This window comes from Leptodactylus fuscus, chromosome 9 (genome assembly GCF_031893055.1).
Source record: "Leptodactylus fuscus isolate aLepFus1 chromosome 9, aLepFus1.hap2, whole genome shotgun sequence".
NCBI lineage: Eukaryota > Metazoa > Chordata > Amphibia > Anura > Leptodactylidae > Leptodactylus > Leptodactylus fuscus.
The window spans coordinates 43717395-43738460 of NC_134273.1; the positions used below are offsets into that span (position 1 = coordinate 43717395).

The 21066-nt window shown below is 43.3% G+C and overlaps 1 protein-coding gene across 2 annotated transcripts in view; it reads left to right on the plus strand.

Moving 5' to 3' along the window:
- SUN2 (Sad1 and UNC84 domain containing 2) overlaps positions 1-11958 on the plus strand; it is a 38297-nt gene extending 26339 nt beyond the window's left edge. For both annotated transcript variants that reach the window (XM_075286831.1, XM_075286832.1), the window contains exons 14-19: positions 696-929; positions 2574-2658; positions 2737-2852; positions 2955-3122; positions 4870-4962; positions 7706-11958. In XM_075286831.1, coding sequence (XP_075142932.1) covers positions 696-929; positions 2574-2658; positions 2737-2852; positions 2955-3122; positions 4870-4962; positions 7706-7819 — 810 coding nt within the window. In that variant the 3' untranslated portion in view covers positions 7820-11958. The remainder of the gene's footprint in view (positions 1-695; positions 930-2573; positions 2659-2736; positions 2853-2954; positions 3123-4869; positions 4963-7705) is intronic.
- Positions 11959-21066: the final 9108 nt, after the last annotated feature.

Sequence of the window (21066 nt, forward strand, 5' to 3'; positions counted from 1 at the left end):
CACATAAAATTGATATGGTGCGATTTTCAAAAATGTGGGCGGCACTGTACTGGTACTGTAAAACACAGAATTGCTGACCAGTGGGGTCTGACTACTGACTCCTCCACCAATCCCAAGAACGAGCACTGCAGTTGTTATTGCAGCCATGTAAAAAGCAGCCTAATCCCTGGTGGACGTAGACACACTACCACTTCCATTAAGTTCCATGGGGGCATGGCATAGCTGAGAGCTGTAATTCAATATCTCCAGTGCTCCCATTATAGGGAAAAGGAGCAGGATTGCATCTACATATACTAGGGTTTGTCTACTTTTTCCCTGACTGAATTCACAGCAAAGGTAAACCCCTCCCCCCATTTTCTGGAATGGGGGGGTCTCAGAAGCCAATCCCTCACCTATCAGCTATTTTTCCTCTGTCTCATGGATAGAGAATAAATATGTTTTGTGGCATAACCCCTTAACATTATACCACTCACAGCAGTGCTCCTTGGCACCCTTTATGTAGGGCACTACTGCCTAGCTCCATATATTTGAATGGAACTGTGTCTCAGAGGACTGGGAATAGCCTTTTGCAGAGGTAATGAAATCATGACACAGAGGCTCATTATAATCAATGTAAATCTCTGGAGGTTTGGTTTTCAATAAACAAGTTGCAGCTTCACTGTAATACACGTTAAATATTGGTGCTGTTTTGCCAGGTACAATCGCTTTTCCCAACTTGGCTCCTAAGAAATACGGAAACAAAGAACAGTGGATCACCATCTCTTTCTGAGATTTTCCTGCGTCGTGATGAATTAGAGAAGTATTTGGTGGAATTGGAAAGGAAGATCTTAGCAGGAGTTGTTGCTGACAGAAATCTATGGGCATCTCAGGCACATGAAAATATAGACCGTGAACTGCAGCAAAGTGGATTATCTGGAGTTTCTCGAGAGGTAAGAATATATATTTACATGTATGAAAAGTCTACAACTAAGAGCAGGTTGCAATGTGCATACCAGGAGTCTGAATATAAATGAACCCTAGGCATTTTCTCTGGCTTAAAGAGGACCTTTCATGTCCTTGTGCATCTGCGGTTTTATACACCACTAGAAAGCCGACAGTACACTGAATTCAGCGCAGTCGGCTTTTCCGTTATGTGCCCCAAGTAATGAGCTATCGGTGCCATTACCGTAGCTCTTGACAGTCAGAAGGGCGTTTCTGACAGTATGTCCATAGCTCTGTATTGTCAGAGGGGGTGTTCGTCTATGAATGAGTACTGTCAGGAGGCAGGGGGTGTTCCTCACTGCTTAGCGTCATCGCTGGGCGGTAAGGAATGCCCCCTCTGACAGTACAGTACTATGGACAGACTGTCAGGAGGGGCGTTCCTCACAGACTATTAGAAACTCTGTTCTGACACTGAAGAGCTACAGTAACGGCACCAATAGCTCTTCAACAGAGGCACATAACGGAAAAACCGATAGTGTGCTGAATTCAGCACACTCTCGGCTTTCTAGCGGTATATAAAACCACAGGTGCCCAAGGACATGAAAGTTCCTCTTTTTAATTGAGTTTTCCCATCTCCCTGTTTCAGCAGCTCTGCTGTCTCTTCTTCTCACTTACTGTATTGTTTATGAAAAAGTCAAAGCTAACTCCCCCCAGCTTACTGAACAGGACACTATGACATATCTCAGTACTTATTATGATTACTAGAAATATAAATGCTGATGAAATAATATGTACATGTTTTTAGAGAATGACTGTGTTATCTGTGTGTTTGCATAGAGAGATATCAGATGGCTTTATTAGCAAACTGCAATTAGCTTAACTGATTGTCCTGTCAGCAGAACTGTAGATAACAGTGAGAGCTCAGCTTTGCTGTTTGCAAAGTAGTCACCACTGTGGTTAGCTACAACATTCACTGCTGAGACCAGCCAGGGAACCTGTATATAACAGAACAGCGTTGCTGCTGATGGAAATGGAGGCCTAGGTTGATGTAAGTAAAGCTTTTTCATGTTCATGGTCCATTCATGAACTTTATTAAACATTTAAATAAGAATCAGACCACATCATTAAATATAATGCAGTGTGTTCTCATGGCAATCCACCGAGTATTTGTGGCTCTGTGATACAGAGCCATGTGGACTTCATATGCCACGATACATTCTTTGCTTTGTAAATGAGCTTTTCATGAAGTACGACACCATCAAGCATAGCCTGAACCCTCCCCTTTTAAAATCAAGAGACCTTTCCAGAAGAAAAAATCAATCTTTAGGAACCTCCTGAAATACTTTAACCTTTGACTTTAAGAGTAAAGAGACAAAAGCCAAAAGCAGGAGCGGATTGAAGAAAACTGTAAAGTACTATCTGAGAACTGGACTGCATTCTAATGTAGCTGTAGCCACATGTGGATGAAACCTGGACTGTTTCACGGCTGCCAATGATCGCACAATTGTACCTGTATAATTGTGCGACCATTGGTGTCCGGCATGCACGGAGTTTCATCTGCATGTGACTGTCACTACTTTGGAAAGTAGGCTTAAACTGAATTAGCAAAACCTGAACATGTGTTCTTACCCTGAGTCTCTACCTCTTTCCAGGAGGTATATGAAATTGTTAAACGTGCCCTGCAGAGGTACAGTGAGGACCGGATTGGGCTTGTGGATTATGCTCTGGAGTCATCAGGTTGGTGTCTACTCATGTACCCATAATTCTAATGCTATATGACCTTTCCTAAGCTTGTAATTACATTTTTGTGTGTAGGGGCTAGTGTTTTAAACACAAGATGTTCTGAGACATATGAAACCAAGACTGCTTTAATCAGCCTGTTTGGCATTCCTCTTTGGTACCAGTCCCAGTCACCTCGTGTAATACTTCAGGTAGGAATTCCAACTTCATGAATCTATATTTACTAAAAATCTAAATGTTTTCCATACAAATTCATATATCAAGTATTATTTATTTATTTGTTTGTTTTTTAGCCGGATTCAAACCCCGGTAACTGCTGGGCGTTCAGAGGTTCTCAAGGCTACGCAGTTATCAGACTCTCTAGTCGTATAAGACCCACAGCTGTCACACTGGATCATATTCCTCGATCCTTGTCTCCCAAGTCCACAATTGCTAGTGCACCCAAGAATTTCTCTGTTTATGTAGGTAACTTTTTTTTGAACATTGACTGTTGTGTATATATATTTGTTTCTTTGTCCTGTGGGGAAGGTAGCTCGGTAGAAGCAATGGTGTGGATCCAAATACTCAATACAGGGAACAAAAATGTGCAGCAAACAGTTTTATTTCCAAAATAACAGGGAAAGTAATAAACCTTCACTTCAGGCACAAATAAGAAAGCTCATTTGCATACCAAAGAAAACCGGGAATATCTACCGAACAATGGCACGGAGAATCCTTTTAAATGAACTTTGCTATAAACCACTTTGCAGAAATGAATAGAACAGGTGAATATAAGAAACTTTGTATCTTTTGTCCTGTACTTTTTATGTCTACATTTTAGTGTATGAAGATGGGAGGGGGAGAATATAAATAATTGCTGCTGCTACACTGTATTACTCTGAATCAGATAGCACCTTTACCACTGCTATGCTTGTAGGTAGCAGCATACCAGTGTACCAAATGAGGGAATAAATCTATTAGACAGTCTCCTCCTCCCCCTCCATAGAGTTCTATGAGTGAGGCTGGATACAGAGACAGATCTCTAAACAGTCAGATTGAAGACAAAGGGCAAGAGAACAGCTTAATAAGTGGTGGAGGAAACAGATATCCTTAATAAGATATATCACAAAGTTTCTTATATTCACTGTTACTGTTCGATTCTGCTTTAAGTCTATGTGAAATGCTTTTTTCGGTATTTGTTTGTATATGTTCTGTTACATTTATCTGAACTTAGCCTTACATAAATAAGGAGGACTGTACAAAACTGATGGTGGAGCAGACTTATAATCCATCAGAATTCTGTTTTTTTTCCCGACAAAAAATCCTGCATGCAGGACTTTTCTGTCCGTTAGAAAAAACAGATGGCAAATGTCCATTATATTTTAACATTGAAGTCTATGGGTAACGTACTTATAACGGACAGTAACTGATAGCCATCGGTTACTGTCCTTTATTTTGTGTCTGTTTTTTTTCTGCGCATTCTCAGAAAGCAGAAACAAAAAAAAACAAAAAAATGGACAGTATAAAAAATCGGACGCTAACTGACACCAACTGATGCTAAGGGCGTGTTCACACCTGCATCCAAACTCCATTATGTAGGTTTCCGTTTTCTGCTGGCAGAAGTCAGAAACCTGCATTCGCTGCCCGCCGGTGAGCGCCCGTCAGCGTTTTGTGCTCGCCGCAGCAACACCGTTTTTTATTTTTTTTTAAATCGGACACAAAATACTGCATGTCTGCGAAGAGCACAAAGCGCTCACTGGCGCTCTCTGCCGGACACTGTTCAAACCCATTCAAATAAATGGGTTTGAAAAGTGCCTGCCGGTTCCCGTCTCCTGCCCAGTTTCTCAGGTGTAAACCCGCCCTAACTGATACTAATGTGTCCGTTTTTTTTTAACTGATCCATTAAATGGATCCGTTAAAAAAACAGACACATTAACATCAGTTAGTGTCCATTAATGCCTGTTATAATAGGTGTCCGTTTTGGGCTTGTTTTTTGTTTTTTTAACGGACACCTTCATAACAGAATTCAACGGTAGTGTGAACCCTGCCTTATTTGTAACTGTGTTTAACAATTATAATATTCCAGGGCTTAAAAGTAGCGCCTTATTTTTGGTTCTTATTAACCACTTTGGCCCCCTATACCATATTTTTCATCATTCTGAGAATGTCCTTTTACATCAGTTAAGGGATTAAATACACTATGCTTAACTAATTAAACAATTCCTACAGGGTTTGGAAGAAGAGACACAGAAAGAAGGGGTGCTTCTTGGGAACTTCACTTACAATCAAAATGGAAACCCAATACAGACATTTCCTTTAAAGGTAATAAATATTATGTCACTGAGCTCTTTACAGGTCCATTCACACGGAGTAAACGTTCCGCTCATTCTGAACGTAAACTCATTCAGAGTGAGCGGCGTTAAAACAGATCCCATTGAATTCTATGGGTATCACATTGAAAGCAATAGGCAAAAAAGCCTCCCATGGATTTCAATGGGGAGCGTACGTATGCCGGCACCCATAGGAATTAATGGGATCTGTTTTAACGCCACTCACTCTGAACAAGTTTACGTTCAGAATGAGCGGAGCGTTTACTCCATGTGAAGGCTCCCACTCCGTGTGAATGAACCCTAGGTCTGAGTACACATGTTGTGGAATCGCAGAATTTTGGCTGTTGTGGAAATGCAGCTATAAAAATGTTGCGTTTTACAGTTCCAAGCAAAGCTAATAAAATTTAGTCTCATCCCCACATTGTGGGGGATAACGGCTTTTTCAAAAATGTCTACATTTTTGAAAATATTGCATGTCACTTTTATCTGTAAAAAGGCTGCGTTTTTCCCATAAATTTATATAGGGGAGGCAAAAAAAAAAGCAAAATACCAGCTGAAAATCCATAAAAAATGCTAGCGTTTTTGGGATTGTGTTTTCTGCTTTTTTTTTAATGTGTGTGACCTGAGCCTAAAAGTTCTTGAAATCACCTCCTCTAGTCATTTTTCTATAATGTTAGGGTCTGTTGAATACCTAACATTTGATTTACCGTATATACTCGAGTATAAGTTGACCCGAATATAAGCCGACCCCCCCCTAATTTTACCACAAAATACAGGGAAAACTTATTGACTCGAGTATAAGCCGAGGGGGGAAAATGCATGACATTCTGTTTGTGCTCATGTTAATCCTAGCCGGCTTCAGGCCTATATGGTAATATTCCAGATGTCGCGTGGTCTGGGATATTACCATATAGGCCCAAAGCCTGTGGTAGTAGTAATAGCCTGTTACTGCTAGCACAGGCTTTGGGCCTGCATGGCAACAGGCTTCTACTGCTACCAGCAGCCTCCCACAGATGTCTTTCACTGTGGACCAGTCATGTGACATTTTCAATTACCATATTGATGCAAGTATAAGCCAAGACGCACTTTTTCCGCACAAAAACTGTGCTGAAAAACTCGGCTTATACTTGAGTATATACGGTCTATGAAATAGGCCATAGATGTTGCCATAACTTCAGACTAACGTTTTCCTTATGGCTATGCTAATATAAGCATTCATCACAGTGTCCCGAATTGACCAGACAAGCAATACTTGGGAATGATTGATATATGTGAGCAGGGAGATAGACTTGCCTCTAGTGATTGTCAGTTTACTGAAACAAACAATCTAGTAGAAATCCTGCAGAGAACACTGAGGAAAATTTTCTTCCAGTTTACTTTTGTCTTGTAAATAACGTAATAATAATAATACATTTTATTTATATAGCGCCAACATATTCCGCAGCGCTGTACAATTAGTAGGGTTCAAATACAGACAGAAAGATACATAACAAAGAAAGTCATTTCACACAATGGGACTGAGGGCCCTGCTCGCAAGAACTTACAATCTATGAGGTAGAGGGGGTGACACAAGAGGTAGCAGGGGCAGCATTGCTTATACAGAGGTCAGACAATTTTGTAATAGAGGTTACTGTCATTACACAAACATAAAACTTTGAGCCGTCACCAGTCGTGTCCTTTAACATGTGGATGGTGCTTGGACATTAGTTAGCCTGAAATGGCATCATATCATGTAGGGTAATGTGGGAGCTGGAACAAAGGAGGGTTAGATTTTGGGGATTCTAATGACGGTACGGAAGGGTTTACATTAGGAATTGTGATAGGCCTGTCTGAAAAGATGTGTCTTTAATTTGTGCTTGAAGCTGTAGAAATTGGGAGTTAATCTGATTGTCCGGGGTAGAGCATTCCAGAGAAGTGGTACAACTCGGGAGAAGTCTTGTATACGAGCGTGGGAAGTTCTGATAATAGAGGATGTGTTAGGTCATTGAGTGAACGGAGAACACGGGTTGGACAGTAGACAGAGACTTAGCTAATAGGTGAGGCTTAATTGGCTTTTCTAGGTTTTGAAGTAACCCATGAGGTGGGTGTGAAAAGAAAAAAAGCATACTCACCTGTCCCTGACGCCGCTGGAGTCAGGGACAGGAGTCTTTTTAGAAAAGATTCCATATTTTATAATCTATATATTTACCAGTTTTATTTGTAATTTGAAACAAAGTAGGAATTGTAGAACTTTTCTTTATACAAACCATAACATTGGTATCTCAATATTAGTTGCAAATTGAACAACCCCTTTAATAATTCCTGGAACCAATTTAGTGTAGCTTGTTATGTTAAATGTGCTTTACCTGTAAATTTAAGGCTGCATTCACACAGAGTAACGCCAGGCGTTTTTTGTGTGTTTTTTGCACATAGCGCCGCGTTAACGCCGCGTATACGCCGCGTTAACGCCGGGCAACGCCACCGCTAAATAACGCGGCGTATACGCGGCGTTAACGCGGCGCTACGCGGCGTAAACGCGGCGCTATGTGCAAAAAACACACAAAAAACGCCTGGCGTTACTCTGTGTGAATGCAGCCTAAGAGACTACATTAAAAAAAATGCATCAAAATAGCATGTAGTAATTTCTTATGCAGTTTTACCTGCACCTACTGAACTGTGTGAATGGATTTGACCACAAGTTTTGTTGCCTTTCATTGGTTTCTCTTTTTTTCTTTTTTTTTCTCTTCCATTTAAAGGGAGAAAACATGTCTACCTTTGATTTGATAGAACTGAGAATCCAGAGTAATTGGGGTCACCCAGAATATACCTGTATCTACCGTTTCCGGGTGCATGGTGAGACCGAACCATAGCAGATTGCAATACATAATCACAGGGTAATGGTTCTGAAAAAGGATCACAAAGTAATGTATCACTGAGCAGCCATTCTCTCTTGCCAGCTTGATCGGATGCAGTATTTCATATTATTGCTTTATGGCACCCAGTAATATGCTGCTGAACAACATGACATTGTTCTGCAAGAGGAGCTACCAAATGGGTTGAATGTGCTGACTTGTTGCTATACTTAATATGAATTATCTTGGCACACACAAGAGAAATTGCAATATACCTTGTATCCACCTGCTAGTAATGAATTATTACATACATGTCATCCATGTATAATAGTGCACAGCAATCTGCCCTGGGAGAATCTAATATTGTCTTCTAAGTCTTCTGGTACATCTTTCTTTTAGCAAATATCTGTATTAGCCATAATATAACAATTCAGACAAATCTTTTCTTACAATGCTATGCTGTGCCGTTCCTCTGTTATTGCTCCTAAAAATTTAGGATGAAACTGTCACTTGGATGTTTGTAGTTGGAGTGGGGGAGCCCTAACATAATCTAAAACTGTTCAATCCATTTTTGTGACTGTTTAAAGAGAGTCCACCATCATACCTTTGTTATGGATGTCATCTACAAATGAGGCAGTTGATGTATCGGGAGCATTGCTGCTTCTGCTCAAGCATTATATGTGTGTCATAGCAGTGGGAGGTAAGTCAGGCAGGAGAGGATAGAGTCCTGTGCAGCATGCGAAGTGCTCCAGGAAGCTGAAGGCCCGCCCCCAGTGCACCAACTGCCTCATTTGCATAAGACTTCAGTTTTGTTTTTCTCCAAATCTACAAAAGTGACAACCATAACAAAGATGTGATAGGACTGTAATGTGCTTTGTAACATGGTGGCCACTGTTGAATATGCTTGGGGGAGATAGTTTATAAGCTGACACATCCATCTGACAAGTAGAATGGTTGTTAGAGTTTTTAGGAGGAATAACAACACAACATAGAGTTCCAGAATTCTTATTTCACAGGGAATACAAGTAACAGACAAGTCAGGTCATATTTAAATAATATTAATATAACTTTATACTGTGGAGAAATTGAGGATATTGTGATCATTCTCTTGTGTGTCCGAAAATAAGGATAAGCTGGAAACAAAATGTATAGTAAACTGTATATAATTGTTCTTTTTTGCACTTAACTGCCTTGAATAATGCACTGTGGATGCCATCTAACTGCTTGTCCTCTAGAAGGCAGGATTTCATTATCTAAGTATTTTGATAGAACATATTGTACTCTGTTAACCAGTTTTTGAACGACTGTTGGTACAGGATGCCTCATAGTTATGGGGGAATTCAAAGTTATTTTCCAAGATTCTTCCACTGATGTTTGTAGCGGTAACTAAAGAGAAATGCATTGCCTTGGTTTAATCATACACGATTCTACATGTTGGTGTAGGTGGCAGCAAATACAGCCTGAACCAGTATTAAAAGCAAAGCGACATTGAAAAAATAAAAAATCTGTCACATTTTGAAGGGGTTGTCTAAGGAAACATATATTGAAAGGCCCAATGAATTGGAGGGCAGTCCTGTAGTTGGAATGGTTATTTCTCTCCTGAAGGACTTTGCCTAACTTTCCATTATCCAGACATACTATTGATGTCAATGGGTATATTGTAATACTTAATGTCTGCTGTGGTGGTGCCTCAGAGGAATTGCACTGCCAAGTTCCAAAGCAAACTACAACTGATCGCAGGGAGTCCCAGCAGTGGAACACTTTGCGATACCTATCTAACAAAACTAGATTTTCCAAAATGGATCCCCTTTAAACTGTAGAAATCTATGTATCATTCAATAGTGGTTCAATGGAAACCTGTCACATTGTAAATACAGTCTAATCTGCAGACAGCAAGTTAGGGTATGTTCACACAGAGTTTTTTGGAGCAAATTTTGATGTGGAATCCGGCTCCAAAAACGGCTCTCATTGACTTCAATGGGAGCCACTCGCTTCTTTTTTCCACTAGCTCGTAGCAGAAAAAAGAAGCAAGCTGCCCTATCTTGCCGTGAATTCCGCAGCTGACTCAGCCGCAGCGTCTGCGCCGCGAGGCTCCCTCTCAATTAGACCCATTCTTTGGGCCTCATCCGGAGCGGAACGCCCGACACTTTAAATTCCTGTTTATTCGCTGCTTAAAAGTCGTGTGGTCCTATAGCTTTCCCTGTATGAGAGGTTATACATCGATAGCTGTCACTGAGTAGGACTATTCAGTGTGCCCCTAAAGCCCTGAACGTAAAGGGGTTATCCTACAAAGTAAAGTGAAAGAACCTTTTTCATACTCCGCATTCAACCTGACCACAGCCAGGCAGATTTTGGTCGTACTGGGTGAGGTTGGTGGCGGTCAGCACTCCCATTAAAGTGAATGGGAGCATCGGAGATAACCAAGTGCCAAGCCTCAGCTGTTACCAATGCTCCCATTCACTTCAATGGGAGCGCAGGAGATAGTCAAGTGTTGTACTTCGGTTGTCTCTGTCATCCGTCTCACCTGCATTCAGCCTGGCTGCAGTCTGTTTGGATTTGGAGTGCAAGAAAGGTCTTTTGACTTTACTTCATGGAACAACCTCTTTAAATGAAATATTTTGCTACACAGCTATATATCCATCTTTTCGGCCCTCTATTCCTGCAGGTTGCAGTTCATTTTCAATGTGACAGGTTCCCTCTCAGTGCTGCATGAAGACTGCGAGAAAGTGATCTTACATATGACAAACATTTTCACGGTATTTTTAAGCAGAATATTATATAAGCAGTGTTTTATTACACCCAAATAAGTGGTAGAAATGCTATTTTGTATACTCCTTTGAAGTTTTTACTGCCATTTTCAGATTTAAAGTGGTATTCCCATATGGGATATTTGTTGCTTATCCACAACTGGGCCCCAATTACCCCATAGGAATAGGTGATACTATCTAGTCGGCTACTCTCAGAAATCCTATAGAGGAAGGAGATGCGCATCACGTAAGTTGGGACCCATATCTATGGCATATCCAGTGGATAGTCCATAAAGGTCCCAGATGGAAATACCCCTTTAGACAACATTTTACAATGTCAGACAATTGCTGAAACCTACAAGTATTATATACTCAGGAGTTCCTTTCCTCTGTAACTGTTACTTCCACCCACTAGTCCGGTTGGACCTTTATTGGGGGCTGTTCTCGTTGTGTTGTGTTTTGATGTTCTGGCTATTACGGCATCCAACACCTTAATTCTTGCACTTGTGTGGTAATTGTATAGCTAGTGTTATTTTGAAGAATGTATACTTTTTGTCATAATTTACAATAATTGCAGTATTCACTTATTGTATTTAAATTCATGCTCCTGTATTAATTTATCTAGTATTGCACTGGCTTCTTATAACGTTGGTTCCGCTAGTTATAGTGGCACTCCAAATATGTAAATGTAGGGAAACTGGTTTCATGTAGAAGGCACATGTTTGTTGTAGTATTTTTTTCATTGCTTGTGTTATTTCATTATCTTGCCCTGTCCCTGGTCTTCATTCAAAGCTTTTACTAGTATTCACCTACTTGGACTGTTCCTATTTTATTGTATGACATTTGCTTATTTATGACTCTGATCAATAGTTAAAATCTTAAAGGGGACCTTTTACCACCTCCAGTTCTTTACATTATTGCTGCTCCACTAATTCTGGCGCGGTTGGGATCTTCTCTCTAGCCCCTGCTGTTCCTGAGCACTCGGTGCAGTTATTTTCAGCACCTAATATGCTAATTAGGCTCTGGATCTTGAGGTCTTCTCAGTCTTGAGCTGGAGCAGATAGCCTAGGCCCGCCCACCTGACAGTGACTAATTAGTATATTGGGTGCTGAAACAAACAAACAAAAAACAGTGAAAAATTCCAGCTATATTCTAATCAGTGGAGCGCCACCTAATGGTGTCTATTAAAAGATTCACAATGTTGGAGATGGTGGAAGTGGTGAAAGATTCTCTTTAATGCCCACTGGAAAACCAATCTCTACATAGCTGTCTATATCAATGCTATTAAACACAACATAAAGGTGCTATATACATTTATTTGTGTTAGCATGCTTTTGGAAACCACGCTTGTTTCTCATTTTTGATCAGTATTAGGGTGCATGCACACTACGTAACGCCGGGCGTGTATGAGAGCCGTACACGCCGGCGTTACAGCAGGGCTGCCGAACACTTCCCATTCACTTCAATGGGAGCGCTCGTAAACGCCGCTGTTACGAGCGCTCCCATTGAAGTGAATGGGAAGTGTTCGGCAGTCTGCTGTAATGCCGGCGTGTACGGCTCTCATACACGCCCGGCATTACTCAGTGTGCATGCACCCTTAGTCGTTTTGGTGTAGAAAAAACAGCACATATAATGTAATGTAAAAAATTCCACAAGCCAAGTCAGTGCTTAGTAACTTCACTTGAGAGGTCTTTTATGACACTTTGGGGAACATGAGCACACAAGATGTAAAGTATAGATCAAAACAATCAAAAGAGGCAAGCCATTCACTACCATTAGTGAAGGATTTGCAGGACACCCCAGTGATGTTTGGTTGTACTACTGGAGTCACAGCCAAAGTCACCATGTAACCCTAGCCTAAAATTTCTTGGGGCTCCTTCTTACAAGTTTCCTGCAACATGATGCTACCAACACAATTTAGGGCCGGGGCCCCATGTGGCGGAAGCACTGCGGTTTGGCCACGGCAGAAATGCCGCAGGAAAAATCTGCAACATTTTACTGTCCCTGCAATTCCACCCACATATAGGGGGAAAATACGCGCAGCAAATGCTATGATTTTCAAAACTGTTGTGATTTTGGAAATTGCAGAATATCAGTTATACCTATGAAGACACCGTCAGTTTCCCTATAGATATAGCAGAAAGACTTTCTGTGACAAGAGCTGCAGGAAAAACCACCATGTGTTGCCGCTGCAGTTTTTCCCACAGCTTTTTTGCTGCAGCCCTTTATTTGTGAGGCCCCGGAAACAGAGAGTAAAAGTAGACGGCACTGCTCGCTCCAATAACATCGGCAAAGATATAAAAATACACTGTTTCTAATAAGTCCTTATGGGTCGGAAACACTTCTGATGGGCATTGGTGCTCGCAACCCTTAGAAAAAAAGTTGAAAATGTAGAACAATAAAGAAATATGGGTGGGCACTCACCAATCAGTAGAAGGCATTTTCTTTCTTTATATAAAATAATACCTTTATTTGAATGTAGTAAAACAAGTCCTCAGGGAGGGAGAGATGACATAATTGGCAGAAAAAAACAGGCAACAGCCGTTTCGCGTTGTCAAACGCTTTTTCAAGCCTAATATGCAATCTATGCATAAACAGTCCAGTTTCCTAAGCAACTAGTCAAAGTCGGAAACCTCTCCTCCAGCCAGCTAGTGAGGAGGCTGTAAGAAATGGACTGGGTGCTCTTTCTAGGACTTTTAGGGGGAGATTTCTGAAATAGTAAAAAAAAACCTGCCTTTGCCAATCAGTAAAATAAATAAATTCTGCCCTTTACCCCTTGTTTATACAACACAATTTGGGGAGGAATACAAGGTGGTCTTCCAGCCTTCTATAACTCGAGCTTTGTCTTTTGCTCACTGAGTAACCCAATATAATGGGGTTATTTGTGCGAGATTCAAGCTGTGGGTCTTGAGGGCAAGATCGCAAGCAATAGGAGTCACGTTCCAAGCTGGAATTTAGAGCTCATTTTGAGGGGACGTGTATAAAAATCATCTCCAAATTCCTCTGTGTGAATGCCCCTTAATGTGGGAGACCGCTGTATAAGTAAGTGGCACTGCATTTTCCCCAAAAAATATTTTTTAAGTTTAATTATACTAATTTTGAAACATTAAAATGTAAGATGTAGGCGAAGAACAAGTAGGGTTGCGATTTGGGTAAAAACATGAAAATGGTCATTGATAGATGATGTGCTTTTTCTTGTCAATGCCTTAATGGGAACCTGCCACCATAAACAAGCAGTGCAGGCAGCATGTTACAGAGCAGATTGATGTGTACTTAATATATAGCATTTTTTTTTTTCTTGCTCATTTACTAAGTAGCCTGCGGTTCTGTTTAGTATGTGACAGTTATCTTCATACGTGACTGAGCAAAAATTTGAAAGAAAAATAAATGACAAGTTATACAAAACCTTTGCTTGCAAAACTATATATCAATCTGCTCCTCCTGCTCTGTGACATGCTACTATTTAACTTTATAGCACAATTAAATGGATCTTCCAATGTAAGGAAGGTATCCCCTACCAATGGGAATTAACTTGGAGATCACTGGGGGTCCGACCACTCAGACCCTCACTGATCAAAAGAATGGGGCCATCTCCAGCCTTCCCATTGAAATGCATGGAGTGGTAGACACACTGCCTGACCACTGCTTCCCTGATCAGTGGGGGTCTGAGTGGATTCAGGGTATCCCCATCCTATGGATAAGGAAGAACTTTCTTGGGAAGAACCTTCCTTACAATCTACCAGTGAAGGACAATGAATGGAGACCATAGGGGAGGTTAGAAGCTGCACATATGGTAATGTAGTGGTGGGTTCCCCTTAAATTATCATTTCTCCTGTAATTTAAAAGAATGTATTACTGTAATATTCATGTGCTAGTCTGTTCCTTTAAAAATAGTAAATGCTACTGTATTCCTTGTTTGTTTCTTTTCTCTGATGCTTGTGCATTGTTTATGTAATTTATAAATAAATTGTCTGATTTGGTAAAGTGGTGTCACTCTTTTATTGTACATTATTGGTGCATAGTAAGAGGTTTGGGTTTTTTGTTTTTTTTTTACTTATTTAAAGTTGTGAACAAAAGGGTTTGTCCAGTTTTTTGACGTTTTTTTTTAATTGGTGAACTATCCTCATTGATAAGAGATACGACATATTGCACCCCAGGACACTGAAGGAATATTGCCTTTCATGTGACTGCTGTGACCCCTTCACTGTTTCCATTGCCTCTGTAGTTTGTTTCATAGTGTCTATGCAAGGTAATTACATCCTCATCATAATCACTTCTTATTTTGGTTAGAAAATATGCAAATCTATTCTCCAGGATGTAATTAGGAGAACAGTGCACTCTGTACGCAGCCCTCTAGAGCGCAGCATCCTTAACATCATGCATGACTAGTTAAAAAGTCTATTTAATCATGATGTGGAATTACTTGCCAAATTAGTATTTCTATCCCAAAAGGAACAGATTCCCAGCTATGGACAGCGCTGTTTCGGCCTATTGGGCAACAGCGCTGTCCATAGCTGGGAATCTGTTCCTTTTGGGATAGAAATACTAATTTGGCAAGTAATTCCACATCATGATTAAATAGACTTTTTAACTAGTCATGCATGATGTTAAGGATGCTGCGCTCTAGAGGGCTGCGTACAGAGTGCACTGTTCTCCTAATTACATCCTGGAGAATAGATTTGCATATTTTTTACCCATAATCCCTAGCAGAGCAGGAATGACTTGTAAGTCTCCGTACTGCCTATGTAGGCACACACTCTCCCTGATGTGTATTTTGGTTAGATGAGTGTTCTCAGTCTAATAAGGGCTGCCATGGAGCTTCAAGTTGTCCATCAGGAGGTTAAAGATTAGACTTAAAGTGTATCTACAATTCTAAAACAGCTTTTCATAACTGAATAGTTCAGGTGTATATAAGAAACTATATCTTATTATAGATATATTCTTCATTTTACATATTAGTCTATGGAGAGGGATGAGGCTTCTGCTGCCACATTCTGCTACTCTGTGAGGAATCCATTATGACACTACTGTGTCTTTAATTCAGTTAACGTCTCCACACACCCATAGAGTTGTTGTATGACCTGGACAGCAACACGACTCTATGCAAACAGGCAGAATGGACAAGCACATTAGGACATGCATGATCATGGTCAGGCACTTTTGGGCTTTATTGTCGCTCCTACTGAGCAGCCCCTGTCAGGAAGGGGCATCCGGTTAGCTTCCCCCCACTTGGTGTGGAGACCTCTTTCCTAGCCCCAGGTACCATCCCAAGCCTCTATTGGACTTTACAGATTTTCCAACCGGGCCTCCCTGCCAAAGGTGACTCGAGGCCAAATGCGTTTATACGCGAGTGCAAGGCCGGGCCAGGAATTGGTCCGGAACTAGGCCTGCCCCTTTGCCGGGCTTTTCTGGTCTCCGCCTGAGCCTTCCATTGGTCAGGGGGCTGTCCTGGCAAGCCATCCAGCCAGCCCAATAGCCACTGAGCCTTGTATTACCAGGGGGAAGGCCTGTTGCTCTCCTCAGTAACACTATTTATTTATTTCTTGCCTTTTTGGCTTGCTGGGCAGCAGGGATGCCTCTGACTCTTCTCTCAACATACTGGGAGACATTGCACCTGCAGAGCCCTCTCTGTGTCTCCATCTCTGCAGCAGTTGGCAAGCGGTCAGCTCCTGCGGTCTGGTAGACTAACCCTCTGGGTTACTCCTAATTTCCTTGGGCCCCCTCTGTGCCTTGCCCTCCCATTAAGAGCCAACTCGTTCTCCGGCCTCTCTGGTTCCATCACGTTTTTAAACGTGCGCCCACTGTATCAAAAACAATTGTGGTTCATCCATCCCTGGATTGGGCAGCCTCCATCACCTTGGCCATGGTGTCTTTACCAGACATAACCAGTCAGTGCTGGAAACGTGGTATGGCTGCTTTCCCAGATCGCCCCTCAGTCGGCAGTTTCTATGGATCTCCTTGGATACCCTCATAGTTCCCATCTCAGCTCCAGGAGCTGTCCCTATATAGGACCAGGAAGTCTTCCTACAGTTCACAGTCCTCCACCTCTTCCTCTGGGCACTTCCCAGATAGGGCCTCAGCTTGTGGCTCTCTGCCTTCTCCTGCTTGGTCTGCTTCCCTGGGGACACCTCTGACTCTAAACCGGAGCATCAGCTACGCTCATCTATATCTCCTGCTATGTGGGAGCTGGACCCATGCTCTCAAGTGGACATCTCCTTCCGCTACTGAGTATTTGATCACATCTTGAGGGCACAGAGGCTTCTCCCTGGACCGTCCTCTGTCTTCTACTGAAAGTTGGACATACCTTCCCCTCCCCCTGACTTGTATCTCTAAGTGGAAGGGCAGCTCCGTGGCAGTTCTGTCAGGCTATGTTGTGACACATCTCTCGCTTACCCTGGCTGGTAAGGAGGAACAACTTGCTCCAGTGACACAATTGGTTAGTGCACAGTACTTATATATCAGTAACTGTCCTGAGATCTTGTCATCCAGCCGCCCCATGTGTCCCTTCCTACCATTTAGCGGTGGAAATCGTGATAGCCATGCTCTCCAATCCTTCATTGGACTCCGCCTCCTTCAGTGATCCCTTGGAATGAGAATGGAAGGCTTCTGTTGTATTGTTTGCAATGCAGAACGGATACATTGCATTGTCCTAAATGCTGGCTGTCATATTGCTGCAAGAAAGTGGCTTCCCTTGCCAGGGTGGCCTTTGTAGTGGCTGGCTTCTCTATGCGGCCTTACTTCGCTGCCTCTTGGGTCAGTAAGGCCTATATTTCCTGGGCCAAACAGCTTCAGTCAAACCTCCCTGATGTAGCTTCTTTCCAGGACAACTAGTTGCTCGTCACTGAAATCCTAATTGCTTCCAAGTACCTGGCAATGCTTCCAGATCTGCTGAAGCGGCCACCAACGCAGTTGCTGTCCTCAATAGTGTTTGAATCGATTTTTGGAACACTGAGTCCACCGCCAAGAAGGCGGTCATGGACCTTCTCCCTTTCCAGGTTGAACAGTGCCGAATTTTTGTTAAAGGCCTCGAGAAGCTTATCTCTGAGGCCAAGGGGGAGGGGAATAGATTATTCTGCCTGCCGTTCTCCTGTTCTAAGAAGCCTTCTTTCAAGCCCAGACCTGCCTGGCAGTCCTGCATCAAGTCATCCAGGCCTTCCTCTTCGGCATGAAGGTTTTCCCCCACTCTGAGCCTTTCAGGTGGCAGCATGTCTGGGTCCTGGGCCTGAGAAGTGGTGTCGCCCGGTTACTCCAGTTTTAGCCTGAGTTTCTTAGCCTGGATAGTCCGATGTAGGGAAGGCAGTCTCCCATCTCCAGTGGCAAGGAGTCAGCGTCCCTGGTCCTGCTTCCGAGCGTATCCGGGGTTACTATTCCTAACGGTTCTACTTCCTGAAGAAGGACAGTCTTCCTCGTCCCATCATGAACCTGAAGGGTCAACAACAGGTTTGTCCATGTCTGCAATCTGTGGTTGTATCCCTGGAGATGGGCAAATTCTTTGTCCATCTACATCATCACACTGTGCCATCAGTGTTTTCTTGGTTTTTGCAGTGGATCCGCAAACTTTCCAGCTGTCACCCTCTCTTTCAGGCTGGCCTCTGCACTCTGGATATTTACCTAGGTGATGGCGTCTGTCATGGCCATCCTCCACTCCAGAGGTGTTGCCAAGTTCTATACTTGCACAACGTCCTGGAGAAGCCCCTCAAGGTCAGACAATCTGACCAGCTTGTGGTTCAACTTGGGCCTTCCTCGCTGGTTCATCTGGCTCATCAATGAGGGAAAAGGTCTTATTTCATGTCCTCTAGCACATAGAATCCGGGACATGATCCTCGTCATGCTCCAAGCGTGATTCTCCTCCTAGAGGCCAAAATCTTGAGATCCGATGAGTCCATCTTTTGGAGGTACTCTCCTTAATCTCTTCATTTCGGGAATGTGGGTCTTGGGCACAATGGCAGTGACCTTCAAGGCCGTCCCATTAAAGAGGACCTTTCATGGTCCGGGGCACAGGCAGTTCTATATACTGCTGGAAAGCCAATAGTGCGCTGAATTCAGCGCACTGTCGGCTTTCCCAATCTGTGCCCCGGGTAAAGAGCTATCGGTCCTGGTACTGTAGCTCTTTACAGTCAGAAGGGCGTTCCTGACATCCAGGTACGTCCTTCTTCAAAGCAACGCCTATCACGCTTTACAGTGTGAGCGGGGAGGAACGCCCCCTCCCTCTGCTCACAGTGCTCGTCCATAGACGAGTATTATCAGGAGGGGAGGTGGCGTTCCTCCCCCTCACACAGTACAGCGCGATAAGCATTGCTTTGAAGAAGGATGTACCTGACTGTCAGGAACGCCCTTCTGACTGTAAAGAGCAATGGTACCAGGACCGATTGCTCTTTACCCGGGGCATAGACCGGGAAAGCCAACAGTGCGCTGAATTCAGTGCACTGTCGGTTTTCCAGCAGTATATAGAACTGCCTGTGCCCCAGACCATGAAAGGTCCTCTTTAAGTTACCCTCTCATCCTTTGCCCTTGACGATTGTAACCCACTGGGACAAATTTCCAGCCAGTCTTGACTGCCTGATTCTCTTTACTCCTTGGTTTCGCTGAGATTTTTACCGTATCTCCTCCCCAGGAATTTCTCAGGGCAAGTCCTTCTTCCTCTCTGTTGGTGATTCCTATTGACGCCATTCTCCCTGACTGAGGAGTGGTCTTCGGTGCGTTGACTGTTGAGGGCCTGTGGTCCAAGACAGACTCCTTCCTCCGGTTCAACCTGCTGGAACAGAGGGCTATTTTATTTGCTCTGTCTCATTGGACCTCTCCTCTAAGGACATCTGGTCACAGTGGACTGACCACTTCTCCGTGGTCATCTACTTGAACCCTCAGCGGGGCACCAGGAGCCATATGGCCTTGCTAGAAGTCTCCCAATCTCCTCCTTGGGTGGAGTGCCTCATTCCAGCTCGTTCAGAGGTTCACTTTTTTTGGCATGGATCACTGGATGGCAGGCTACTTGAGTTGAGAAAATATTGCTCCCACCAGAACTATAAGGTCCCCAGCTACATTGCCAGGTCTCTGGATCCTCGAGCCATCTCGGCTGACGTTCTTGTGAGTTCGGATTTTCGCCTCCTCTTCTTCCTTGGGTCCTCAAGAATCTCAAGACCAAGGGGATTCAAGCTAGCCTGGTGGCATCAGATTGGCCCTGTCAGGCCTGGTACGTGGATCTCATGTTCCTGCTGGCGGATGGTCTTTGGCCTCTTCCTCTGCAGTTCGACCTTCTGTCATAAGGGCCACTTGACTCCCACCTTAACTGAGCTGCATTCGTCTATTGAATCAGAGTTTTGAGGCATTGTGGGCTTTTTCAGAGTTAGCTATATGGGAGTTCCGGGCCTAGAGTATGGTCAGGATAGCAAAGATCTGCCATTGCACATGGAAGGCTTACATCCACTGTTGTGAGCGTAACAGTTCTCATCACATCTTCTCCAGTCTCAGTCTGGATCAAGGCTTTAGCCTTCTTCCCTCATTTTATATACTGCTAGAAAGCCAACAGTGTGCTGAATTCAACCACACTGTCAGCTTTCCTATTATGTGGCCTGGGGGAAGAGATATTGGTGCAAATACTGATTGCACTTCACCGTCAGAAGAGCGTTCCTCACCGCTCAGTGTTTCCCTTCCCCCAGTGTCCACCCTTGGAGCTGTGGGATCTTACCTCATCCTTTAGGTGCTTCAGGTTTCCTCGATGATATTCCTCTTTGCCCTGTCCTGGAAGATCAAGTTGGTGGCCATTACCCCCATCCGCAGGGTTCCTGAGCTGGCTGCCATTTTTCGGCAGCCTCCCTTTCTGGTACTCCCCAAGGTTAAGGTTGTCCTCCAGTCTTTTTTTTCCTAGAACTTGGCCCAACCTTCTTTCTGCTGGGTCCCCAGGCATCCATGTGAGTGCTTGCTCTTCCCTAGGTAGTTGTCCATCCTCACTGATCTTTTCTGTTGTTCAGACACTTTGTTCGTTCTTCCTGAGGGCGCTTACTAGGGCCTGCCTGCTACCACAGCTTCCATCTTCTGACACCTTTGATCTGAAATTAAGGAGACCTATTGGTTTAAGGGTTGGGCTTTACCCTTCTGTGTGAGTGCTCTCTCCTCTAGAGCTTTTGGAGCTCCCTGGGCCATTTGCAGCAGGCTTCTGCTTCCCAGTAAGAACTCAGCCTCCATCTACTTTCTCTAAGTTTTACCAGATCCAGTCTGTGGCCTCTACCGATGCCAGTTTGGGTTGTAAGTTTCTGCAAGCGGCTGAGCTCTAAAGGTTTGCATGGCTGTCTTATTCCCACCCTCTGGTATTGCTTTAGGACAACCCATGGCGCTGCGTCCCCCAGTGAAATAAGCGAGAAAATTAGATTTTTGTACTCCCAGTAAAATGCTTTTTCTCTTTGAATTCACTAGGGGACACAGATCTCTCTCGTTTTTCCTGCCCAAGCTGTGTGATTTGTGAGCTGTGATTTAGGACATGTTGGTGGTTGTTGGTTCTATGTTCCTTTGTGTGTCTCTCTC